General features: G+C 41.0%; 1 protein-coding gene across 2 annotated transcripts; it reads left to right on the forward strand.

The window, feature by feature from the left end:
• The first annotated feature begins 382 nt into the window (after positions 1-382).
• Positions 383-27,333, forward strand: calcrla (calcitonin receptor-like a). 2 transcript variants are annotated; one of them, XM_068705143.1, is made up of 14 exons: positions 383-519; positions 3,807-3,914; positions 18,877-18,985; positions 19,785-19,941; positions 20,158-20,268; positions 21,400-21,512; positions 22,300-22,391; positions 22,501-22,627; positions 22,901-23,054; positions 23,388-23,448; positions 23,885-23,951; positions 24,636-24,854; positions 25,605-25,646; positions 27,082-27,333. In XM_068705143.1, the coding sequence occupies exons 3-14, from the start codon at positions 18,911-18,913 to the stop codon at positions 27,301-27,303; spliced, it is 1,440 nt and encodes a 479-aa protein (XP_068561244.1). In that variant the 5' UTR covers positions 383-519; positions 3,807-3,914; positions 18,877-18,910; the 3' UTR covers positions 27,304-27,333. The 2 variants fall into 2 exon arrangements, with proteins under 2 accessions (XP_068561244.1, XP_068561243.1); XM_068705142.1 differs by lacking the exon at positions 3,807-3,914.
• Positions 27,334-27,442: the final 109 nt, after the last annotated feature.

Below are 27,442 nucleotides of genomic sequence, written 5' to 3' on the forward strand. Positions count from 1 at the left end.
TTTGAGCGGTTAAACACATTAACACGTAAGTCTTTTATTTTATGGACTGATTCCATTATTTTTGATCCTCAATGTATTGAATTACTTCTGTCCAACACATACATGTAAAAAGTAATCGATTCAGTGATTCGCCATCATTCAATTCCAATGCCCTTCAGTTTGTAATGTTCGGAAATAACATTCACAACTGACACACAATATTATTGGAACGGTGAAGTTAAAGCTGCACACTCCACTCGCAGGTCTGCGATAGCTCCTGCACTGCGCTCCTCTCGCCACAGCTCCCAGGTCCTCGGCTGCAGGCTCCGGTGTGATGTAACAGGAAGTGGTGGGTTAGCCTTCCAACGTCAACCTGACAGCCGCCTCGGCTGCGCTCATTGAGCGCCGGAGATCCGCAGCGTCTGGTGCTCTGCGCCCAAGACAGAAGACCCAAGCCTTGAGAGAGTCTATTCCAGCTCGAACACCCCACAACCACCACCACCACCACCTTTGCGCTGCTGTTGGATTTTTAATTCTCCGGTAGGACTCGCCGAAATGGGAACTGTGAATTGTGTGCGATGCGCTGTGTTAACTTCCATGTTTACTGGGCAATTTGAGCTCGGCGGTAACGTCGGAGCGGATTTAACGCAGAGTTGACAGTGCAATTTGTTAATCGCTGTGTGTGTGTGTGTGTGTGTGTGTGTGTGTGTGTGTGTGTGTGTGTGTGTGTGTGTGTGTGTGTGTACGGAGGTCATTTAACTGTATATCTGCATGGATTAGGCTCGGGGCATGTGCATTAACAGGAATATTGCTGCGGTGTCCTCAATCCATTAGAAACGTCGGGACAGCAGCGCGAGCGTCAGTAACCGGGTCCAGTTAAGCTTCGTTGCCCTTTTGTCAAGAGCTGCGCGTGAGAACCGTAGATGTGATGGGAGAATATAGTGAAACAGCGGTCATTTCTTTTATAGGGGTTGTGGACGCCATCCAAGCGCGTCGTGCGTGATCACGCGTATATGAAATATATAATGCATAGTGCCATTAAGATAAAATCAGATATTCCAAGCTACCCTTACCTGCATTATGGAGCTTTTTTATGCACAACGTGTCTGATTGTACGTCGAGTGATGTATAGGGGGTTTACGCACGCGGACACTGTAGCCTACAGTAGTTTATATGGAAACGCGTAAAAGCTGTTTAAAGTCTAACCGCTCTGATTCTATTGGCACATAAACTCAAAGGATCAGTTTGAATATCGGCTTGCATGCATGCATGCATGCCTGGCTCGGCCATATACAGCCACGGATTGCTCCTGTACAATATACTCGAATTATCCATTCAGTAGATTAAGTAATCAATATCAAGGGATGACACACACATATACACACACACACACACACACACACACACACACACACACACACACACACACACACACACACACACACACACACACACGCACGCAGGCCTTTTCAGATTGTTTGAACAGGAATGCAACGGTGATTCAGCTCCATTCATCAACGGGGAGCTTTGATGTCAGCGGTGGCCACTGGTTGCTATATCATCTGCATGGTTACATAAGCAGCAGATTTGGACATGCTGGAAGTTTGTGGGCTGGACAGTAAAAAAAAAAAAAAAAAAAAAGAAGATGTGTAGGAAGAGGAGGATATGATGACGGTGGTCACCACTGCGCTGATGAAAGATGCACTGGAGTCACTACAAGGGAGGTGGCAGAGCATGCAGGGGCAGCGCTCAGAGCAGAAGCAGATTGGTTGTTCACAGCCAAGTTTGTGGAGCCAGTGAACTTTTTTCTTTTTTTTCTTTCTGTCAACAGGTCAAATGTGATACTGCTGCAAGCTGACCTGCAGACTTCTCATGGGTTTTGCAATGACATATGGGCAGTGTTCCCAAATGGTGTCGTTTGATTAAGCGCTTCTGTTTTGATGAATGGGAGAACGGCAATTATCAAAAATCTGATTATTCCAGTCAACATGTGCTGCTTTTATACGCTGCTTTGCCTTTTTAAAAGTTTAAAGTTTTCAAAATGTTAACCCAACAATAAGTAACCTCAAAGTCCTGGGAGCACTAACATAAGCAAAGATTGTGTTCATTGTAAAATATTGAGAAAGAAAACTGTTGGGCTCTTGAAACTTAGGTTTTCATTGGAAATATTTATAAAATAAACAACCATCAAAGTAAAAGTCACTGTCAATTTTTAAGAGTATAACTCTTAAAAACCTCCAGTGTGCTCGTCTGCTTCATCGAGATTGTGTGGGTGTGGGTCGGATTTGATTGACAGGAGCCTGGCTTCAAAGCAGGCGGCCACACAAATGTCATTGCATCTTGATTCAATTTTGATCTTCAAACTAGTGAGAAGAAAACAACAGAGACACAAGTTCAGAAGTCTCCCACGTGACTTTGGCAGATTTATTTTGCGCTCGTGTGGTAAACCGTCACTCATAGTGAGAAGCTGGTTGAGAAAATAGGTTTCAAGGACCTTTTTAAAGCGAAGCAGCGTCTAACTGTTTCCTCCATCACTAGTTAAATATGTGAACGAGCTGTGAGCCGTTTAACCAGAGGCTTGAAGAAATACAATTATCCAGCCATTCACAAGAAAAAAATACTGATGTTACAAGAAAGTCTGATAAAAATGATCTAAATTTTGTGCAGCAAAAATATATATTTTTTTCTGCTTTCCCAGTCTGGTGAAGCATTGCATGCCCCCTCCTCACAGTATGAACACATGTTAGGGACCACTACTACACAGCTTTACTTCTCTCAATGCAAAATGAATGTGGTGCCGCTTCACTGACACAAAATGTTGCCAGTGAATAGATGTAAAACATTTCACATGAATTATTACGCTTGATTGTAATTTATAAGTTGTTAAAGGACACACTAAGAAAAACTTAGCTTAGATTATTTTTTTTTAATTCACTGTCCATGCATGTCAGCCGGTCAGGACACTTTGGACAGCGGACGCGTCAAAGCTGCCAGTTGGCAGCGTCGTCAGATGAGTCCGAGAGGCCCCTTTGCTCTGGAGTCCTCCAATCGCCCTGGCCTACACTAAATACACGAGCTGATTGTGCAGTGAGAATGTCATGCAACCCAGCAGACTCAACCCCCAAACCGTCATGCCGTGTATTTACTGCCCGAGTCCAGAAAACAGCTATTAAATGTAAAGGTCTCGGCCACATAGCTCCCAAAGCCCTTTGCCATCTCCATGGTACGGTGGCTCTCTTCCCTAAAGCGATGGCATTTGGGAGGTTGTGCCAGTGGAATCTCATTCACACTGTAGCTGACACTGTCATAGTAGCTGGGTGGGGCATCGGGGGTTGAATTTAGGATTCCTTTTTGCAGTCAATCAGCAAAGGGGTTGGTTTTCTTTCCTCCTTCCATTTAGGAGAAGTTGTTGTGATAATAGAATGGCTGGGAGTTTGCAGTGATTGCGTATGCTGCGCATGTTTAACTGATGCTATTATGAGGGGTATAAAAACACTACTGGCAGCCAAGTCCGATGAGTGCAAAGGCCCCTCGATTCACAGTCGCAAGAGTAATGACGGTTCTCCTAAAACTTAACCCCTCATAAATCACCATGGCACACTGGACTTCTGCAGTCTGCATCGTATTGATTTACCTCCCATGCTCCCTGGGGACACTGTAAGAGCTCTCACATGTGAATGCCAACTCCATATCCTTCCAGCGTCTTTTATTGTCCTTTTTAAACTTCTTCAAGTTTCAAGTCTTCATTGTGTTTTTTTTTCAGCCCGGATCAAATCAGCGGCCCGAGTATACATATGTTTGTTTTTTTTCCTGTCTGCTTTCCCCAGGCCGAAGATATCGCATTACACAAAAGCACCATGATGCACATATGCACCAGTCTCAGAGCGCTCTCCTCGGGTTCTGGATTCAGTTTCGGGGATGTGAAACCTTTTGAGGTAATTCTTCCGCTCATACATTATGGAGGGTCTTTTTTTTTTTTTTTTTTTCCCTCTCCAATTTAATTTCAGCACACAAAGTGCCCGATGAGAACCGTCATGGGCTAATGTCTTCGGAAGCAGCATCGGGGGAGCTTTGTCTGTGTGCAGTGGCTGGCAGTGTGAGCCGCAGTTCTTTGAGGATGGTGGAAAGAGGCTGTGTGGTTTCTAAGCGTGTATCGTGTTGGTGTGAGGTAAACAGTCAGTGACACAGGCTTACTGATATATTGGCTGACAGGGGGCTTCTGGCATGTACAGAATAGAGGAAACAGTCCCTGGGAAGCTCTGTGTGTCTCTCTGTTTGCCTTCCAAAAGTGAACCTGCTGCACTGTATTGCTGTCGCGTTATGTGCACATGTTGCTGTTTGAATGCTTCCTGCCAGAAAGGTACTGAGGAGTATTGGCAAACTAGCGAAGCTCCTCTTTTTAGTTCTTGTAACCCAAATACCTTTTTGTTACCAGCCAGTAACTCTCTTGCTCTCTTTCTCCTCTTATTTTCTGCTGCTGTGAGCAAATGTCTGCAGCAGACATTTCTGTCGGATCCCCGATTAGCTAACTTACTCTACTGTGAAAATGTGACTATTATTATTGTCAAAGTCGGGCTGCCGTAAGCTGTGCCAAAAAACTCAGCAGTTAATTGGTTTCCAAGGTTTATAAAAGTCCCAAATTAGTTTGTTCCTCTTTAAAACCACAGTGTATTACTGTCCATGCTCTTTATACTGGTCGTTATCCCAACTCATAGAGTGAGCTGGATTAATACTCAATTGTGACTGCCTTGTGGGCTATTTTAGGGTTAAGGTTATTTTTGGAAATTCCCAAGCTTGTAATACAATATATCAAATTTGTTTTTGAATGCATTGTCATTGCACTCATTTGAACAGGGGGTAAGGGGCATATATTAGCTGTTTAAAGTCTGCTAAAACTTACCCCTCTTCTCTGTAAATCAAATCTCTCCTGGGGAAAAACTCAGTTTTGGAGTCCTATCATTGGTACACAGTAGACCAACGGTGTTCCGACACAGGAGAATAGTCAGTTGTTTTTGTCAGTTGTCTGCCTCACGCCCGCCTAATGGAAAGATACGCTCTTATCTTCAGTTCAGCTGTCTACCCGGGCTTTGTAACGGTCTCTGTCACCCTTTACGCGGCCCAAAGCTGCTGGCCACTAATGCCACTTTCCAGGCTAGTTGGCTAATTAGCAAGTGTGCCGCAGTATGTTAAACAGATCAAAGCCATCCCTGTAAATGTTATTTTTGGTCAGTTTACAGTCCTCACCAGAACCATTAATGAAACAGTGTCTTTATGTGGCCTGTTAGCTGCAGTGTCAGTTGGTTTGCTTTATGTTTGCATCACCTTGCCGGAGCTCAGTCTGCCAGTTGTTGTCAATCAAATACAGACACAGACACTCCCCTTTAGTAACTGACAAGAAAAGAAAAATAAATAAATATTTAAAAAAAGGGAATGACTGATTATGATTTCAGTTGGACTTTACTTACTCATACATCTAAGCTTTTCTAGCTATTCAATAATTATGATGCTGTTTCATATTCTTACCTAACAAGCCCACCTGCAAAATGTCTGTTTCACAATCGTCCTTGTTTCATTGGCTAAGAAGAAGCCCGCTGTGAGTGGTGGCACTTGTGTTATGGCTGCTACTGTATTTTGACATAGGTGGTTATTATCAACAGATTTCCCAATTCAGATTTTTCCAATAACCCACATACAATATTCCAGGCTATTTTCACAGTATCTCACTCATGGAAGCAGTTAAATGTTTCTGTAACACAAACCCACGGCATACAGAGCAACTTGAGCCTGTTAGGAATGACGTGAGTAGCTCCCCTGGAGGTCAAGTCTAGGGCCCGCAGCAAGCACATGGAGGATATTCCTCTGGGCCGTCTTAAAACACTGTGAAGCTGACCGAGGTCCTGAGTTATTTTTGTCGTGGGAATACCAGAAGGAAACCACACACACACACACAGCCTCTCACTGTTTGAGTTGAGACTCCAATAAATGCTAAAAGAGGTGCGATCATACTTTGACCTAAACCTTTTCAAAGCATAAAGTGTTCTTGTTTGTGTCTGTGTGTTAACAAAGCATTTCACATATCTTGCCATGGGAATTTGAGAATTCCTTTCACTAACACAGAATGCAAGTGCAGTATGGAGCTATGGGAATGTTCAGATGGATAGAATGACCCTTAACATTGGTGAGTGGTGCTTCATTAGCTTGCGTAAAGATCCCAAAGGGCACATTTCTGGGTTTAGAATGTTTCCATGACTTGCCCATGCAATTATCTACAGTAGACTGGACTACTGTAACGGTGTGTTCACATGTCTCTGTAAAAAGTCAACCAGAAAGCTGCAGCTGATTCAGAACGCTGCAGCATGAGTCCTCACTAAGACCAAGAAAGTGGATCACATCACTCCAGTTCTGAGGTCTTTGCACTGGCTTCCTGTCCAACAAAAAATTGACTTTAAAATCCTGCTGTTGGTTTATAAAGCACTGAATGGTTTAAGGCCAAAATACATCTCTGATCTGCTGCTATCCTATGAACCATCCCGACCCCTTAGGTTGTCTGGGACCGATCTACTTTCTGTTCCCAGAGTCAGAACTAAACATGGAGACGCAGCGTTCAGTTCTTCTGCTCCACATATCTGGAACAAAGTCCCAGAAAGCTGCAGGTCTGCTGAGACCCTCAGCTCCTTTAAATCCAGACTGAAGACGTTTCTGTTTGCTGCTGCCTTTGATTGAACCACATTCAAGGATATTACTCAATTTCTGCATTTTACTACTGTATTTTATTTCTTAAACTGCACTGCAACTATTATTCTGTTTTTAGCTTTTTAGTGTTTTAATGACTGTTTTTAATGTTTCAATGAATGTTTTTAATTGTTTTTAAATCTCATTTTCTTTTGCATTATGTTTTGATGCTTTTAATGGTTTTATGTGAAGCACTTTGAATTGCCTTGTTGTTGAAATGTGCTATACAAATAAACTTGCCTTGACTTGCCTTCCACGGAAAGAAGGAAAAAAACATTAAGCTGAAACAATGTTGATGAAACCCACTGATAGAAGGAACCATTTCCCTTCCCCTAATTAAATCTGAAAGAACATGCACACACCCATTTAAAGGATTGGGAGCATTTCTACTGCCTCTTATTGGCTCTCAATGTTGCGACGGTTGAGCCGATGTTTTGTCAGCTAATGGTGCTAACAGCGACAACAGCGCAAACAACGGCAAAAGTGCCGGCAGAGCTAACGGTGTTTACCTGAGGGCGAATTTGAGGGTGGGGGTTCTATGCCTCCACGGAGAACAACGCCATTATCAGCTGTAACAGCTGTGTGAGCACAGTGCAGAGCGGCGGCCATGAGTTAGCCATTGGGGCGCGCTCACATGCACTAAAAGCACGAGCGGCCAGCTCGGATTACAACGATCACTGAAGGAGAGGGACTTCACTCTCTGCTCAGGTAGACATTACTCAACTATATCCTTTCACAGCAAATAGTTGTGTGCTGCCGAATACTCTGAATATCAAATTCATCACCCTTTAAACTCTCAGGGCAGTGTTTTGCCTGATAATCCCTTTCGGATGTATGCCAGTTCAATGACCACTAATTGCTGCAACGAACTCAGCCATGAAACTAAAATCTGTCAACAGCAATAACCAGTTAGGATGCAGATATATCAAACAGGAAGGAACAAAAATCAGGACGGCATAAACTGTTGTGTAAAGCCGTCAGCCTGTCAGTGCACTTAAAGCACTCTACAAAGAAAATCTAGTGACCTGTGAAACTGTGGCTCCATGTAAGTGGAAAGAATTGGTGGAATTAGCCACACTTTCCCACCAGACTGTACTGTAAGCCTTTGGGGAAACAGTGAGCACATGCTCAGCAGGGTAGGCTATTTTAAACACAGCCTGGAAGCCCTATAGCTGCAGCAAAACATTTGCATTAAGACCAAGGAGAATTACTAGCAGCTATGCAGGTGAAGTGTACTATGGAGCCTGGGTTATTTTGAACCAGTGTATTTTAATCAAGGTATTTATAGTATTTTTTTCCTTTGCGTAGACTACAGGCCTGTGGAATAGGATCCCTTTTCAATGGTAAGAACTTAGTACTCTTAACCTCCGTTCACATAATGATGGCGTGGTATTGAATGGTATTCAGATTCAGAGGGGAAATGTAATGTTTTCTTTTCAGCAACTAATGGGATGCCTGTTGACAGGCAGTTAAGCGTGTTCAGCGATTGGATTTGGAAATACGCTTTCTTGCTGAAAGCTAGATGACAAGTGTTAGTGAGCTTTATTTCAGTACACATGCCACAATGAAAACAAAGTTAAAGTCCTGCATTTAATAAGTTACTTAAGTAAAAGTACAGAAATATTATTATCAACATGTACTTACAGAAGTAGTCCATGTTTTGGTGAATTCATGCCTGAGAGTGGTATCAATTCTCTCATTTCACTCTCAGCAAGAAAGCAATGTGTTTATTTCCCAGGAAGAGAGTTTTTAAAAGTTATTTGCATGGAAGCAGAATGAAGAAAAACAGGGCTTGAGCCAATAGTTTGGCTTTACCGGGACTCCTTTTGATTAGTTTGGATGATGGAACAATCATGCGGCAACAGGACTGGCAGCAGGTGTTATGTTAATACGTCTTCAGTTTTGAGGACATTGTGATGGTAAGCAGTCATCCTGACACAATAACGCATCTATCTGCTGTTTGCTCTTTGATAATGCTGCTGTGTTTGGCAGGTTTCCACACTCTTCCCCATACTGTATTTCTTGTGACTCATGTACCGACTGAAGAGCCCAGGCACTGAGTATTTGGCATCATTGGGACTTTGTTAGTTTTCAAAACTGGCATTAAAATACCTCTTTTAAAGCTCACACATACTCGACATCCAGCACAGTATGACTCACCTGTGTTACTGCCTATTTCTGATGTTTGAAAGAGCAGCTTTGTGATATTTTTGCCCATCTTAATCATACTCTATGTGGTAATAAGGATGGTAAACCATAGCCTATAGGACGTACATGACACTTTGTACTCTGTTTAATAGGAGTACTACTTACAGCAGCCATTTTCCCCTCTTATTTTTTCTCATTCAGTGTTGCCCTATATTCTACCAAACTTGGCAAGAACTCTTCATAGACTAAGCTCTCACTGTTAAATGTTGCCAAAATATTTATTTATTGGCTGATATAAATCGTTGACATGCAAGAGACTATATAACAGCCTGGCAGTAAGATATTCAGATTAATTTGGTCAAAATGTGACCAGTCAACGATAGTTTTAAAGCTGCACTAATAATACGTATACTGACCATGACTTAAATGAGGTGTCACGTGAAAGGAGTCACTGGTAGTGATGAATAATGATAAACTCTGCAGTTCTTCTCAGTTTTGCGGAAAGTTTCCGGCTTGAAAATTCTGCTCTCCCCGTTGGCTTTGTGAAACGGTGGCAGTTAACATTGCAACAGGTGGTTAAGGTTGGCAGTTAGGTTTAGGCAACAGAACAATTTTTGCCATAATGGTTTGGTTTAAAAATACATCCGCTTGTAATGCAGCGTAAGCCACGGTCATAAAGTCACGTGACTAAGTGGCGCAGCGTCACCTGACGTAACGTTAAAAGCCTGTTCCCTGAGTAAAAGTCATGTGTTTGACCCATTCACCGCGACTCCCGTCCACCATTTAGCAGACATCTCACTGTGAATACTACTCCCGTTACTCCGAGCATCTAATGATGGCGCGGATGGGTTCATATTAGAGGTAGTTGAAAGTCTGGTGTGTCTCATACAGAGGCTAAAGTTTGCCTTCTGCGTCGGTGTCAAGATGCCAAGGGCCACTGCCCAGGCGTTGGTATTTGACGCCCTGTGAGTGCAGACCAGTGGTTTATAAAGGGACAAGAACTCCCACACATGGACTATCTGTCATTCTATAAAAAGAACACACTATGTTCTGCACTGAACATTGGCCCTGGGAGAAGATTGTGTGGGACATAATCTTTGAATATTCATAATTCCTTGGGATACTGTGCTGCATCAGCTGTCCTTTACTGTACCCATACTGCCACGAGGGCTTGGATGACCAAAGTGATTGGTTGCGTATCTAACATCTGACCTCATCCAACAATATTTAGCACCAGCAGTGAGCCCTCTCCTTTTCGTATTTCCCCCATGAAGTAGATATTACAAATGCAATCTTTTCCTCTTTTCAGCACCGTAGTTGTAAGTAGATCCATGTGCTTGCCTTGAGAACGCTGGCATGCTGGCAACAAGGGCGTGAAAGCAATGACAAGAATACTTCGGCATCCGGGTTGTTGTCTGAGCTAGAGCGCGACCTCCCTCTCGCCATGGTAATGCAAACAATATTGCGTGCATCAGTCAGGGCGGGTGGACTGAGAGTTAAGGAAGGCTTTTTATGAAACAAAGAGGTCTCCTCCCTCACATCTGTGTGGGATTGTTATTGTTTTCCCAGACATCTGGAGGTGCCTTCAGCAACATGGAGGTTTGCATGAGGTTTGCTCTCATGTCCTGGGTTTGGTAAGATCAGTGGCTTAAACATTAAATTCTAAATGCGACTTTTTTTTTCAGTCACATGAGAGAGATTATCTAAATGTTCAGCTGATCCCATGGGAATTCTCCACTATAGCAAGATTTGATTTATCACTTTTTTGTCATTTCAACATATTACAGATCATTTAATTTCTGGGAATAGTGAATTATGATACAGACACTGTTTAATTACGTGTGAAGTTAATAAACACATATCAATGGTCAATGTATTAGAGCGAAAGGTAGAAACTGAACAATTGGGAAAAAGCCTTTAGTATTTAAGTACACCAAAGCCGTGTCTAAATTTCAGGGGCTGAAATTAATGTTACATAAAAAAAAAAAAAAAGTTTCTTTATGGGAAGTTTCCCACAAATGCCCAAGAAAGTGTACTATGTGAACACTCACTTGTGACCAAAATATGTGTCACTTCACAATACATAGCAGTTCTATTCTTGAATCTTGAATTGAGTTATTAAGTCTGTGACAAAGAAAGACAGAATGCGGTTTACTGTCCAACACAATTTTGTTTTTAGAAACTTTTTAAAACAAAATGTTGAAGACATCTGATTTGATGCAGAATGCACATGTAGACCTTCATGATAATAATAATAATACAAAAAAAAAGTTTCCGTTTCGATTTTATGTGTGTTCCCCACAGAAAACCTGGGGTCCCAAAAGACCAAAACTGCTTTGAGCCCTGCAAGGGCTTACCCACTGGGGACCTACATGGGATTAGAGTGGGTTTGGTCTTGTTGATTGAGACAGGAAGTTCTCAGAAGGGACCGTGTTTCCACGACTATCTTAAAAGCTTCTCCTGCTGTTCCTCGTAATTGCGTGCCCGGTATCTACTGAAGACAGCTATGGGGCCTTCTGAGAGCTTCCTGTTTCATGGACCTTCTTTGGTCCACTCTATTTAAGCATCAGCTCTCATTGTGCTCACAAAATGACAGAAAACAGCGGGAGACCAAACTGGCTGGACACTGAGCTCGTTCCTTCCTCCCTGTCCATGTCAAGACTTCCTTGTCAGGATCACGCACACATTTTTGGGTCATTTTTGTAAAACAAAAGAGGTTGATTACAGGTATAACATTTGATCACATAATCAGTGATAAATAACACATGGAATTTAATAAATATACATGCAAGGAAATCATAAGAGCATTGACAGAGTGGAGTTTAGCTGTCCATTATCTGCATCTGATTTAGAAAAAGCAAACATATGGAAGCACAAGCTGTTTCCCAGCGCGTGTTTGATGCTGAGGTAACGTAAGCCGAGCTGATAAAGACACAGACTCGGGACACGTGTTGCATGTAGCGAAACTGGAGACGTCAGTAAACACGTCATGATGGAACACTTTCTTTTTGCTTCCAACATCAGTTTGGCCCATACAGAGAATGTTGAAGTATCTTATATTATAATACTGCCAAAGTTATCAGTACAGTTGAGCGGGTTTTTTTTTTTTTACATCCTTCAGCATGAATTCAAAGATATATGTCGTGGCTGTCATGCTTGGTCTTGGTTAGAACGTGACCTTCAACATCAACAAATGCTCCAGATGAACTTGCCAAGATATTATTCCCCTTCCATTCATTCACCAGCTGTAGACCTCAGGTACTGGATAGTTTCCCATCTGCTGAACGACTGTGTGAGGGCTCTCCCTTTTTCTTTTTCTTTTTTTTGAGGCAGCTACTGGTATTGACATTTGGGAGTTTTACAGATTTTGAACATGAACGCATAACCTCAACAAACAATCTTGATAAGGATATTGACAGATTCAATATTAATATTATTTCTGAGGCAGCGTTATTGAGAATAAAATGAAACAACCTCAATACCATGTAGTTTAGGTTTACGGCTATGTGTCCAAATTAACCCCAAATTTAAAAACAATAATTGCAATTTTGCCCATAAAGGCCAAATATACAGATGATGATAACATGTTTGCATTTCTTACCAAAGGAATCAAGATATGAACTCTTTTTTTGAGGTGCAGTCTGATACAAATGCTATACGCTCTATTTATATGCTTATATAAATCTAACTGTGCTTGGAACATGACCCAGAACCAGAGGTTTCCTGACTCCCACTGTTTATCGAAATGATATAAGACTGCAGGTTATTTGAAATTAGATTCAGAGAGCAGAACTGCCCCATGCTGGGTATTTTCTTCTTCATACAGCACAAGATAGTTACCCCAGTCACCAGTTTTGTGTTTGGCTTTCATAGATTGATAACAGTTTCAAGCCAGCATTGCAGTGCAACAGGGCAGTGTTTATTTTTGCCTTCTCACCAGATGCTGCTCGGTGCATCGGAAAGCCGGCTGGATCAGTTGGGATTGTCTCGGCTTTTGGTGAAAGGGAAAATATCTCTTTATAGTGTCATTCTTTTTTTTTTGGTAATTAAATTGCGAGAGGCGGCCTACACAAATACTATTACTGGATTATGGACCATTAAGCCTGTTTAATACCACCCTAGAAGAAGAATTACCACACAATCTATATTTACTTCACAAACTCCTTCAAGAATCCGGGTCACGTCATTTGCCACATGCAACAAATGAACAGGAATATGTCTTGGTGCAGGATTGGTAACACCTACGAAAAAATGAATGCACTGTGTTTCATAGATATCCCACAAAATCAATTTGAATGTAATAATTGTATGTAGTCCACATAACCATGAACTGGGAAGTGTAAAGACAGAAAAGACCCACTCATGGTGGGTGGTGGAGGAGGAGGTGGATGGGTCAAACAAAAAAAAACGTCTTTTCAACGTTTCATTTTTTGTCACGTAACATCCGTACTTAAGTAATGTAACTTATGTAGTTATTTAAACCCAAACCACAATCTTTTCCTAAACCTAACTAAGTAGTTTTGTTGCATAAACCTAACTAAGTTCATTCCTGTAAAGACGGAAGTTCATTTTCAAAAGACTGTATGCATGTAATGAGTGGAAATTGTTGCTAAACATTCCTAGGACTAACTTTTTTCGTAAGATGTCATACTAATCGTTGTATGAGAATACAATTGCTTGGTGGGAAGTAAAACTGACAACGTGAACAAAAATTACAGAGACATAGGACAAAAAAACAAAAACAGCACACTATTCTCATATTAAGTGCCTCTGCATGAAAGGTCTTCATCAGTTCTCATGGTTACTCCCCTCTCTAGTTAAGCCCGTTTCCAGCTATAGAATAGGGCAGCAGTAACGATGTTGTTGCCCCTCACCAGCCTAATGGACAATCCGAATGCCACTGAACTTGGAGTACGAGGCGCCAAACATCCTGTGAGGGCAGAAGGATGTTTACAGCACAGCACAACGTCCCCGCGGGGACAGTGGGAGTTGATAAGTACAGGCTGAGCTCTGGCACTGGGCGAGAAGACAGCAGCTGTTATGCATGGGTTGTTTTTCCAGGTATCTTTCTGCGTGCTGGCAGATGTAGGTGATGTCAGCTCTTGTGCAAAGAGTACATGACTAACCACTTCTGCGAACCACTCTTGACGTACTAGAGATAATAGTGGACCACCCACAGTTGTCACCGGTTTGCGGTTGGATGAAGTTGACCCAAACAGATCAATAATCAAGTGTTGTGCCTCTGTAGAGGTTTGCTCTCTTAGCTTTGAGTTGAAATTAGTAAGGTTTTCATGAAGTATATGGGGTTTTTTTAGGAGATATTTTCGGGTTTTTTTGGTTTTGTGGACCATCATTCATTTATCTGTTCACTCTTTTCTTCATATTTACTCCAAAACATTGCTACTGATGGGTGTCTACTGTACATCTGCATCGTGGTAGAAAACAGTTCCGGGTGACATTTTGATTACCATTAGCTTGTGTGTGACTAGCTATTACACAATTGATGAGTTTTTTTGTGATATACAACTTCAGATATTAAAATAGTATTTGACTTCAGACTACCGTAGAAAATAATTGTCAATCGTAGAATAGAAGATAAGTCTTTTTCCCTCGAAATAATCCTATCCTAACAAACCTCTACATAACAAGACAGATGTTCGTCTTACCATTTGTTAAGATGCATGCATCAAGAACATATTGTATGTTCAGACCAATCTAAGACCAACATATTTTTCTCAGTAGTTCATGGAGAACAAACTAGAGCTAAAAGTTCAGTAGCTGGTCTAGTCCGGTAGCCAGGAGCAGAGGTTAATTGGGATGTCAATGTTACTATAAGCAATAACAGTTTTATCATGAAATGATATGTCTGTCGGCTGGTTTTGGAGTTCCGCTGCCCCCTACTGGGCAGACATTTTAATACAGCATTATGGTGTAAGAAAACATTATGGTCATGTTAGATTACAGCTTGTTATGGCTGGGCTGGGACATTCCACTGCTTCCTGTACTGGAACTGAATGTTGCTAGTGAACATGTTGATTATAAATTAGGTGCATACTTTATGACAGTGGGAGAAAAGGTTTCGGACACGTAGAATTAAAACCATATTTCTGTTATAACCAGAGTAATTTGGTTTGAAGAAAAGTGGTTTCTGAAAGATTTGAGAAAAAAATAATAATAATTTAAGACTTGAAATTATTTACCCAAGGTTTTATTGTTCATTTACACGAATAGAGTTCATCTTGATCGTCTATATTGGCTGTTCAATACCTACTGTAGTCTTTTTTTCCATCATAAACAAGGCCTTTTATGAAGTGTACAAAATGTTATGCTGGAAATTTTCCACCATGACAAATGGGAGGGGCCAGGTTAGTTTTCTACTACTATCGTCTTTAGTATTAGATGTATATGACCAAAAAACAAAACAAGTAATTGCCAAAAGAAAATTTTTAAACTGATCACAACTAGCTATAAGTAACATTTAAGCAACTATTGGAAAAGTTTTCTGCAACGTGTGTTCAGTGCTGCCATCTGACAAGATATATCCTCTGTATCAGTCTGCTAATGTAAGAAAAACAGCCTTTGCCAAGAAACAGCTGGGGAACTTGGCAAAGCACAGCACAGCGCTGTGTGTGTGTGTGTGTGTGTGTGTGTGTGTGTGTGTGTGTGTGTGTGTGTGTGTGTGTGTGTGTGTGTGTGTGTGTGTGTGTGTGTGTGTTCGCGTGCATGTGTGACAGAGCAGCTGATCTTTTCCTGGCTGTTTCTAATTTGCACATCAGCATAATGTTTTACAATCCCACTTTCAGTAAGCCCCTCCTCTTCTCCTCTCCCCGGGGTAATGCCGTTTTAACTCTGAGCAGACTTGAGGAGGCACTGGGCCAGTCCCTCTGGTGACAGAGCTGCAGGGAGACTTGTAAGAATCAACTGGGTCAAATCTCTCAGTGATGTGCTGCCCGACAGCCCCCTGCTTTGCCTCCTTCGTCAGTGTGTTGCAAGACTAACTAAATGTGTTCTGGCAACCAAACAATAAATATCCAAGCTCCAAGCAAAGTTGAAGCTGTATTATTATTGCATAATTTGTACCATTAAAAGTATTTAGTTCAACTACTTATAGATAAAAAGTAAGTTTTTTATAAACATTTTGAACCCAGTCAATCGGACACTTTTTTTTGGCATGGTACGTTTCTGCAAACCTCTGGATTTGTCGAATGTTGACGTTTCTGAACCAAAAGTGTGTTTCATGAATACGCTCAGCCTCGTATTCGCTTGCAGAAACACACAATGCCACATGGTTAACACTGTGAAACGTAGTTAGGATTAGGCAACCAAACTACCTGGTAAAGTGATAGGTCGGGTGTTTTGAAGTGGGGTTGTACGAGGTACTTACCCGTAGTGAGGGCAATAGACGGAGGTCGACATGCCCCCAGTTTGAAGAAGCGGACAGGAGTATCAACAAGGGTGCAAAGTAATGTGATGCTGTGGATGGGGGGGGGGGGAGCACAAAATGTATTTTAAGCACCTAAAGGAAAAGCCCTCCTAATGAAATCAATATCAGTTTAAGTGTTCTTTATATTTACAATATTTTGCCAACCGCCGTCTACTGTAACGCTGACTATGGATAAGTACCTCAGACAACCCCACTTCAAAACACCTTTTAAGGTGACAGAAAAGATCATGGGTTATGTTGAAATAATAACCTTTGATAAATAACAACAAGCCTTAATTGCCTTTCTTACCTTACTTTCGAGGTGTGAACTCAACGTTTACTATTGGTTCACATTGGACACAAACGGCGGTGTCCTGGGGGAAAGTCCTGTGTTTGTTTGACCCATCCACCACCATTCCCACCCGCCCTAAGTGGACTTTTTCCTCTCTTTGTCCTCAATATTATACCACGCAACTTTCAATAACGGTCGCTCCATATACTACGTCACTTGTTCACCTTCAGTGAATGGGTGGTTTGCAGAACCCAATAAGATGCAAACATTACTTTTTGCTCGCAACTGGGCTGACATTTTAGTCTTGGCTTTTATTTTAACTGTAAAAAAGCTCCAAACAATACCGATCTACACATTTGATATACATGTTTCCAGGTTTCCAAACAATCTGGGATAGGCGCATATCAGCTGGGTAGAAAGCACATATTTACAATGTCGTACTGTAACTTATATATGCACAGTTTCAGTATTAAGGATTCAGTAGAGAAATGGCAGTGAGTAGCAGTTAGAAATTAAGTTAAGTTAAGTTAGCTCTTCCAATGTGTGAGAAATATCTTGTCACGGACCATCAACGGACAGAACAGGTTAAAGAGCACAGAGGCCTAGTTGTGTTGGCCTTAATTCCCTGCTGTTTGCCTACATGTGTTATTCTGGATATAAGTTAGCGTGTATAGAAATTAATACATCATATCAAATATACCACACTAGACAAGGTTGTTGTCTTCTAACAGTAAAGATTCATTAGATGCCGGCAGTTCATGGAGGTGAAACTTCACTCATAACAACTTAATACAATACAGGGTTTTCATAAATTGAAGTTATTGGTCACACAGGATTATAACAATGCAGTTTATGGCACAAAAACTATTTCTCATCGGTTATAGAAAACAAATGTTTGTATGCTTAGGCCCTGCATCTTGTGAATGTTTTCCTCTTCAATGCATTTTACTAATTTCCTGTTGCAGAGTTTGTCTAGCTGTTCCATTCCACCAGATTTAATTAGACTTGAGATGTTCCAAATACAAGTCATGACCTAGTTCCTTTGGGGTATGAAAGACTTTATTAAATTTCACTTCTGAAAGCGATGTAATCGACTCCTGAAGGCCATGTATGTCATCCCGGGTTCAGGTTCTCTCTCTGTCTCTCCATCCCTCCTTGTCTCTTTTTTCTGTCTCTCTGTTTCTGCTAAAAGCAATGAACCTGTGATTTGAATGAGGTATTCTAACAATGCTTACTGCCTGTTTCTGGACGCCTTCGTTGCCATTATGGAACTCTTGGCTTGTGCTGTGATACATGTATGGCAAAAAATAACATCTAAAAAAAACATGCTTCACTATAAGTGACACACAGGTCTTTGTGCCACCATTTTGCTAAGCAGATTTGTATGACCGGGGGGGGGGGGGGGGTATGTTTCCATTTGAATTTTGTCTCATCTGCTATGCAGCAGCTGTGACATTAAATCCCAGCGGCCTGCGGCTTTGCCCCAAACTACTTTCTGGGATTCTGCTTTGATGAGACACCAGCGTCCCCTTTTACAAAAAACGAAATGTGTAATACACCCCCTAACCAATGCTGAAACATTTAAGAACTGATGATAGGGTCCAAAGGAGACATGGCTCGCCAAACACACACAGCTGCAGTGAGAGTACAGGGTTTTGAGGTCTCAGCTGTGCTCAACACCTTAGACATTCTCCTTCACTCCCCTCTTTCATAACTGCACTCAAAACCCACCTATTTAAACATGCTTTTAATCTGTGATCCATTAGCCCCCACCTTCTTCCTCTTTTCATTATTGTAGTTGCTTTTACACTGTTAATTGTCTTCACTTTTTCTGTTACTCTTTTTATTTCCATGCAAAGTGCCTTTGAGTATCCTTTTAAAGCTCTGTACAAATACAATGTATTATTCTAAAATGTTAACTTGCTGACCCGCTTGCTGCTTGTCGTTCCCACTAAGATTATTTTGAACGTTATGTTTACAACTTCAATCTGGACTGTTTTAAAAATAAAAATAAAAGAACTGCCCAAAAACAGCAACCAGAAAAATCTGTGTATGTTGTAAGTAAGTTGCGTGTGGGCTGTGATCTTATGTTCTCTGTTGTATGGGCTTTGCCCTCTAAGAGCTGTCCTAATGGGTTCCGGATTAATTGTCTGCGAAGGCAAATACAGACGTAACATTTCATTGGATTAGAACCGGTGGGTGAGACACTTATCAACAGTGGGAGAGATAAGGAGTGTTATGAAGTGGCCTTTTTTTTTTTTTGCTTTAATGACAGTGCTTCATATTTTATTCTTCGTTCCAGATCTGCAGCTGTTAAATCATCAACCAGCTTTGACATGGCCAAAAGGAAGATGGATAACATTGTGCGGAGTGGGATGGTGGCACTCATGCTGCTGTGTAATCTAACAAAGGTAGGACAGTCTGCACGCAATCAGGAAAACACGCATGCACAAATTATACTGCATTTAATCAATTTACCTTTGTCAATAAATCAAATGTGTCTATGCTTGGTTGAGTTGCATTGGTATACCAGTATTACAGTATACCATGTTAATCATTACTGATATTTCGTAATACCGTCATATTTTTGGAGACGTTTATCGTAACGTGAATCTCATTCGGTTGCAACACAAATACTTGGTAGTAGAAACTTTGTAGATTATATAGTTGAAGTCAATCGTATGTTGTATGAAATAAGAAGGGGTTACTATTCGACTCTGACTTAATTTGACTTATTTAGACTTCTTTATGTCAGTTTCAGTTTATGTTGGGGATTTTGTGAAGGATTAAAAAGCTGCTTCAGGTTAGTATCTGCCGTGTGATAAATAAGCTGGACATTTTCTGTTTGGCAATAATCCTGCAAAGATGTCATATTTTCCATGAAGCAAAAATGAATTTAATGGAAGTTTGTGTATGTTGGACTCCCTTTCCTGGCATCCTAAGTAGGATATAATGGACTGTCCCATAGAGTCAGAATACAGAGCCGAAATTGGCTCCAGACATGTGCTCGCACGCAAACACTTTTTTCTGGAATGAAGCTCGGTGGTCATAGACTTTGAACTAACATTTTTCTCTGCTGAATGCGGCAGCTCCGTGGTGCTCATGCATGTGTCTTCAGTGAGACACCAGCCAGGACCTATTTGGGCAAACGTCCTTTGTTTGAAATCCGAACCGAAAAGATTTATTCACCATGTCTCCCCTTCCTTGCAGATTTTTGTGACGGCAAGCCTGGAGGTGAATGAAACCCACCAGCAGCAGCACCCAACCCACGTCTACCATGACATAGGACTTACCAGGAACAAGATAGTTACAGCGCAGTTTGAGTGCTACCAAAAGATAATGAAGGACGATACCCAAGGCAGAGAAGGTAGCTCGTTATGTTTCATGTGTCTGAACTTCACAGCTGTCAAGAGTAGAATACACTGTTCTGCACTAGTATTTTTTGGACTTAGTGTAGTAGGACAACGTCCATTAGTCTGGATAATGGTAATATGATTTCTGTGCTAAATAATTATAAAAAATATTTTATACTTATATTTATTGATAATATGTATCTGAAAAAGGTCCTTTCCTGTGGTTTTAGAGCCCATGTGTAATCGCACTTGGGATGGCTGGCTGTGTTGGGACGACACCAAGGCGGGTGTGAACTCAGAGCAGCACTGCCCCGACTACTTCCAGGATTTTGATCCTTCAGGTAAACATCTGTGGCTTACAGTAGCCACAAGGATGTTTGGTTTTTAATTTAAAGTGTTACTCCAGCAATTTAGTTATGCACTTCCATAAAGTTGGGGGACCTTACATAGACAGATCAATGAAATAATAGTCAAAATAGAAGCAACAGAGACGGAGATATTCTGACTTTTCCTTTGGCTCAAGGTACAAAAATGCTTGATCCTACACTTCCCATGATGTTACTTAATTCGATAATAAACAGCTGAAAAAAAATGACCATGAAATATAAGTCTTCATGGGTACAAGTAAATACAGACGACAACATTCCTCAACCTAATCGCCAGAGAAAATGTTGGCATCGAACGTTTCAGCAAACCACGGGATACGGTGAATGTGGACGTTTCCGAAACCAAAAATATGTTTCCTCAATACGTTTCATATCAGCCTCGTATCACGCTTGCAGAAAGGCACAGTGATACGCGGTTAACGTTGTGAAACCATTGGTTAGGTTTACGCAAAATCAATGAAAAAAAAAAGAAAAATCATGGTTTATGTTATTGTAATATAACGTAACGTAACAATGTAGCTACAGTAATCACAACTTAGCAGACTTTCTTAAGTAATGTTACGTAACGCGTGTAACAATGTATGTTTGTGTTTGTTATACCCTTCCGCCCTTAAACGTTCTGAAACGTCATACTCAATATTATACGAGATAACGTTCAACGGTCACTCCATACATGTGACTTGCTATGAACTTTGCTCGTTGTAATACATCACTTGCTCTGACTGAATACAAAAACATCCACATATTTAAAAACAAAAAAAAGCATTTATAAAGATTGATTAATTGCGTTTCCATGTGTGAAGTGTATATGCATGATTGTGTTTATAAAAGTAAAGATCCTGAGCTAAAAACTTCAGTACTGCACATCCTTCAACAGAATATGCAGATGTATAATTAGATTCAGTCCCGGTAATCACTGCTCTCTGTAGTCCCATGTGTATTAATGTTTGGTTGTGTGCCCAAAGGGGACCTTCTTCTTGACTTAGCTCTAGGTTTTCCACCTGCTTAGCCGCAAATAATAGATACCAAGAAATATCCTCTCAGAAGGTGGTTTGTCTTCATCTTTGCATCATTATTGACCTGCAGAGATGGTTACAAAGATCTGCACCGACAGTGGTCTTTGGTTCCTGCATCCAGAGAGCAACAGGACATGGACCAACTACACCCGCTGCAATGAACACACCAATGAAGGCAGAGTGGTAGGTCACTTTATGAAACGGCACTAAATGCATATAAAATAAAAGCAAGTGAGTCATGGTTAGCACTGACCTCTTAATAGATCTGTGGGCAGTTACTGTAGGTAATGTCCACATCACATGCATCATTTGTGGTGGCAGTAGACACTCATTTGTCACACATACATTTAACCTTATTACGCAATTATACACAAGTGTCATGCTCATGTTGGCTGAAATGTACTGGAATGATTGTTTAAATGTGCAGTTTGGGAGGGAGAACAAAAACACAAAACGTGGTCATTGAAGCAATGAGACAAAATCAAAGAGTTTGTCCTCTGGGTTCTCCGCAATCTTTAATGGCGATCTATACTCATTATAACATATAACTTCTAGATGGAATTTTTGGCCTCACGGCGCTGCTTGCAGAAAGGTCAGGGAATTAAAACATTCATCATCTGGAGACCACAATCATTGACGTATATATCGTACCTCGGTGTGGAACAAAGTGTTGAACAGTGGGACATGTTGGTCAATGGGATGGCACTTGATGAAAGGATGAGGTGTCCCCATGATAATTATATTATTCTCTGGTGACCATGAATATCCATAACAAAATCTGTCAGTAACTAATGGCGTTTAATGAACTTAAATGATATTTTAACATGATTGTAATGTCATCCTTACATACATTTCTGTAGGAGTAAAGGATATGAGTCCTCTTTAAGAGCACATTAGTATCATCTCACAACATGACGGTCATTAGGAGATCCAGATAATCTAATCTTGGTCTATTTCTTTTTCCATCCAGACTGCAATGAATCTTTTCTACTTAGCTCTCATAGGACATGGCCTGTCACTGACCTCCCTCTTCGTCTCCCTCGGGATATTCTTCCATTTCAAGTGAGTCAACAAACCTCATCCTCGGCTCGCTCTACGGACCGATGTGTCCTATATCGCCTGCATAAATGAATAGCGCTGTGATTTAATGTCGCCTTTTGTCTCCTTGCAGGAGTTTAAGTTGCCAAAGGATCACGCTTCACAAAAACCTCTTCTTCTCCTTTGTTTTGAACTCTGTGATCACTATCATTTGGTTGACAGCAGTGGCAAACAATCAGGAGCTGGTGCAGAGGAATCCAGTGAGTTTACCTATTTAGTTGTAGTTTTTTATTATGAAGAATTTTTTATTATAATTTTTGCATTCATATAATATATTTCTACTTATCTACTTTGATCTGTTCCTTTTTATGATCCTATGTTTAATATTTAATCATAAATCAGGGTGAAAGGTGCATTTCCATTTATTTTAATGTATTTATTTCACATCACTGTGAAAGTACTGCACAAGGAAAATAGCAGAAGCAGAGTTAAGCAGCCACATGGATTACGTGTGCGTTTTTTTTCCTCCTCAGACGAGCTGTAAAGTGTCCCAGTTCATTCATCTGTACCTGTTTGGCTGCAATTACTTCTGGATGCTGTGTGAGGGAATCTACCTGCACACTCTCATCGTGGTGGCTGTGTTTGCCGAGAAGCAGCACCTGATGTGGTACTATCTTTTAGGCTGGGGTAAGTCAGGATAACGTGTTGTGTCAATGGCAGTCGCTCTCTCTTCTGTGAAAAGTCCATCACATTCTATCGAGTGACGTCGAAGCCAGTCTCTTAATTCTAGTTCTAGTCGCAGAGAAAACAAGGTTTGGTATACCTTTTCATGGCTGAATACAGTACAGTATTTCAAACCACATGTGTACTTTGAAGAAAGTGTTACTGCAATGCTCAAAGGGCACAGTGTGTTGAATTTTGTGGGATCTATTAGCAAAAATGGTATATTCTTTGTATTTATAACTCTGTATTTGTTAATGTTTAATCACCTGAAGGCTTTTATTTTTATTTATTTTGCAGGCTTTCCTCTAATTCCGGCTTCCATACATGCCGTTGCTCGAAGTTACTACTACAACGACAAGTAAGCATTCAAGTGCATTATCTATTATGGTTAATATTATAGCTTATAATAAAATAAATAGTAACATAGACTAAATGAATGCCAAACAAATGTAATAAAATATATATGACTTTAATAAAAAATACAAGAAAACAAATCCTTTCTAGAAATGAGGGATTCGGCTGATTTGGGCAACATAATTTCACAGTAATAATAATAATAATAATATATTCTTTAAATATGATAAAGATTGTTTGATGTTTATCTGTACCTTGCAAAGGTCAACAAATCATTCAACCTCGCTGAAAGCTTCTTTAATCAATCCCCCCCATTAAGCTGTTGATGCTAATTCATTTCTCATTAAACCCATTGATCTGCATCATGGGTCAGCTGTCATGTGATGCACTGATACTGTTGTGTAAACGTATCTCTGTTGTCCCTCTCTTCTCGACTGAAGCTGCTGGATTAGCTCCAAAACATCGCTACTCTACATCATCCATGGTCCCATCTGTGCTGCTCTTTTGGTAAGGCTCTTTCCTGACAGCAAAGTCAATCACAATAATAACGTATTTGTTCCGTATTTCTCTTGGTTAACTGTTATTATTGCGCAATGGAAAAAAAAAAAAAAAAAAGAGTCTGTGTTTCCCTCTTTTTGAGTGTACACTGTGGGGGATCTGAAACCAGGAGATGTTTTCGTAGCATGCATAATTCCGTTTATCTTGTGAAATCAATGTGTCTGCTCCTGTGAGGATCCACCCACTGGTCCCCAGGTCTATGTTGCATTCTAGGAATTCACCTAATCAGCACAGCCGGGCATGCTTCAGAGAAAGCGGGTCCCTTGGCATTCACGCAGGACTAAATGTTCAGTTCTGGTCGTGTTTCAGGCCCAAAAAAGGTCTTGGTGTTGTTTTGCTCAGAATGGATTTTTATTTTATGTTTCATTTCAAAATAGTAAGAGTCAGTGTCTGCCAGGTGTACCAAAATCTATTATATATTTATTATTATTTATAAAATGCCGTCATGTTTTTTTCTGCCTTTTTAACTGGCTGCACAAGGCTTATTTCTACTATTTATTGGTACATATTTTAAGACCTGTCTAGGGTGAATTTACACTCTATCTTGGGTAAGTCTTTACCCTGCCGACACCAGCTAATGGCCATAATATAATGCCGATTTACTGATGTCCTCTTTGCTGCTACTACCCTTAGGTCAATTTGTTCTTTCTACTAAACATTGTGCGAGTGCTCATCACCAAGCTGAAGGTGACCCACCAAGCGGAGTCTAGTCTGTACATGAAAGCCGTGAGGGCCACCCTCATCCTGGTGCCTCTTCTGGGAATCCAGTACGTCCTGCTCCCCTACAAGCCAGAGGGACGGGTGTCCTCCGAGATATACGACTACATCATGCACATACTAATGCATTACCAGGTGAGACGGTGGTCAGCGTGAAGGTTTGAGTTGTCCATACAAAACAGCCGGCTAGACTGTGGGATGTGTTTTAATTGTGGCTGAGCGATTGTCGCCAGCTTCCTCGAACATTTCCATTTTATAAGCACATAAACAGCTGTACATTATGTCATGCTCTTTAAATGCATGCCCAGAGAATATTTTTAGAATGCTATTCAAAGTTTACAGTCTGCTGTACGGCAGGGTCCCTCTATGAAGTCCTGTTGTCCTTGTGACATGTGTACCATTTGTTATGAAATGTGGTGACATGTGTACCATTTGTTATGAAATGTGGTTACATGTCAATGGCTCCTTGCTCGAATGCCAGAGAAATGTATCTTCCTAATATGAACTGTTGCCCGGACATAAACCCCATCTAAACTTCCATTAAGAGCCGAGCATTCCCGTTGGCCTCTGACCGGGCTTTGTTTATGTTGTAGCGCAGGGAAGAACAGCAGGAAGGAAGGCATGAATTATCTGAGGGGGATGAAATCAGTTGGATGTTTGTTGAGGCGTTATCTGATCATCCCGAGCTGTCCCAGCACGGGCAGTGCTTGGAGAACGTCTTGAGCAACAATCAGCTCTCAAAATTAATTCAGTTTAATCTCTTAAATTCACAGCCGCTTAGGCTTTAAAATATCACCTACAAACAAGTGACTGTTGATGCTTAAGACCAGTTATTTCAGTGTGTATCATCTCTCTTCTTCATGCGTTTCGTTTTATGAATTTCAGGGTCTGCTGGTGGCCACCATCTTCTGCTTTTTCAACGGAGAAGTAAGATAGGGTTATGCCCTTTCACTATGTGTATAATTTTATTTTTTTTAGACCTGCATGCACACATCCACACGCTCATCGACACTTCCCCTTTGTGATGAAGAATAGACGAGTCAGCTTCCTCTGCATGACCCTCCGAGCAGGATGGTGAATAAGCGGAATGTCTTGATAAACTCAGTCCTCCAAGGCTTTGGTCTGGACTAACGATTGTTTACTGTTGGAAAACAGCCAGGGATGGTACACTGATTGCTATCAATTATTCAGGTGATTGGTCTGCCTAAAAAATAACTTGTCTTCGCCGGAAGTGAATCTCTTGCAAGAGCCACTGAATCATGTTAATAAGGGTTAACACATAGTGGAGCTTTACGGCTATCTCATATAATTTGTATATATACATGGGCTAATTATACAAGGATAAATATCAGTCTCATGTCTGTGCAATAAGTACGGAGCTTGTATTTAGTCAAGCTTAGCATGAATGCTGAAAGCATGGGGAGACAGCTAGCCTGCTTGCTCTGTCCAAGTATGGTGGTTACCAAACCTGGCTAGCTTACTATGACACCAACAATTTTCTTTTTACATTTCTGTTTGTGGACTATTAAACTGAAGAGATGTAGCTTGTTAATTAATCAGCAATTCTTTTCCCACTTGGACCAAGCCAAGCAAGCTGTTAACTCTTGCTTCCAGTTTTTATGCTAGGCTAACCCTGTCTCAGCTCTAGCCCCATATGTAAGCACAGAGGTTGATGACCTGAGGTTAATTTAAACTTACTTCTTCTGAGAAACAAACATGTGGCGAGGGATTCATCATTTAAAGGAAAAGTATAACTTTTTGAGAAAAATACTTTGTTTGAGATTGAGTGGATAATATTGTCCATGACATGCTAAGCTATGAGCCTAGCTTAACACAAAAATTGGTTGCAGGGGAAACTGTTAACCTAGTTCTCTCCAAAGTCCACATGGCAGTTATTCGCCAGTGACTACGCAATTTAAATCCACACTAAGTGGATGAAGACATGTTTAATTCTTTTTGTGCATGGATTAACCATCCAAAGCCTATAGACAAAGAAACTCCTAGATGTTTTATGTTTTTGCCAATTCTGCGCTTATTCAGGCAGTCTTATACGTCATTTGATTCAGGGGAACCTACTCTGCTGTGTAAAGTCACCATCACCACCACATGTGTGAGCTTACCATATTTAACACGAAAAAAAACATTGAGAGAAACGTGCTTTGTTGATTAACTCCAGTGAACCATACAACATACATAAATGAAACTCATATTGATCTTTTCTAATTCTTGAAGAAAATGCAAATACGTGTATTAAGTGTATTTCCCTAAATGTTGCACTTTTACTTTAAATGCATAAAGCGTGTGTTAGCTAATGGTTCATTAGCAGTCCCATTAATATATGATATGTGATTTCTCTGGTTAGGTCCAAGCGGTTTTGAGGAGGCACTGGAACCAGTATCATATCCAGTTTGGAAGCAGCGTAGGAAACCACTCAGATGCCATGCGTTCAGCCTCCTATACGGCTTCCTCCATCACAGAGGTACAGGGTTGCTACAGCATCGACAGCCACACAGAACACATGAACGGCAAGGGCTGCCACGACGCCGACGCCTCTATTTTAAAGTCAGACAGCCCTTTCGCCTGACCACAACGCTCCTCCCAAGCCCTGCCCCCCCCCCCCCCCCCCCCCCCCCCCCCATTCCCTATTTGGAGCGCAGTTTCAACCGGGGATACTCACCTCTTCCTTTACATACAATATCGGAAGCAATGAGTGAGGAAATGGA

The sequence above is a fragment of the Cebidichthys violaceus genome, unplaced genomic scaffold (genome assembly GCF_023349555.1).
Source record: "Cebidichthys violaceus isolate CVI_PGR_0920_01 unplaced genomic scaffold, fCebVio1.0.p SCAF_11, whole genome shotgun sequence".
Lineage (NCBI taxonomy): Eukaryota > Metazoa > Chordata > Actinopteri > Perciformes > Stichaeidae > Cebidichthys > Cebidichthys violaceus.

What these genes read in the sequence shown, in the direction of transcription:
- calcrla (XM_068705143.1), top strand. Translation starts at nt 18,911, where the DNA reads ATGGCCAAAAGGAAGATGGATAACATTGTGCGGAGTGGGATGGTGGCA. An exon ending in TGCTGTGTAATCTAACAAAG is followed by an intron (nt 18,986 to 19,784) that starts GTAGGACAGTCT and finishes CCTTCCTTGCAG; the next exon opens with ATTTTTGTGACGGCAAGCCT. An exon ending in GTACTATCTTTTAGGCTGGG is followed by an intron (nt 23,055 to 23,387) that starts GTAAGTCAGGAT and finishes TTTATTTTGCAG; the next exon opens with GCTTTCCTCTAATTCCGGCT.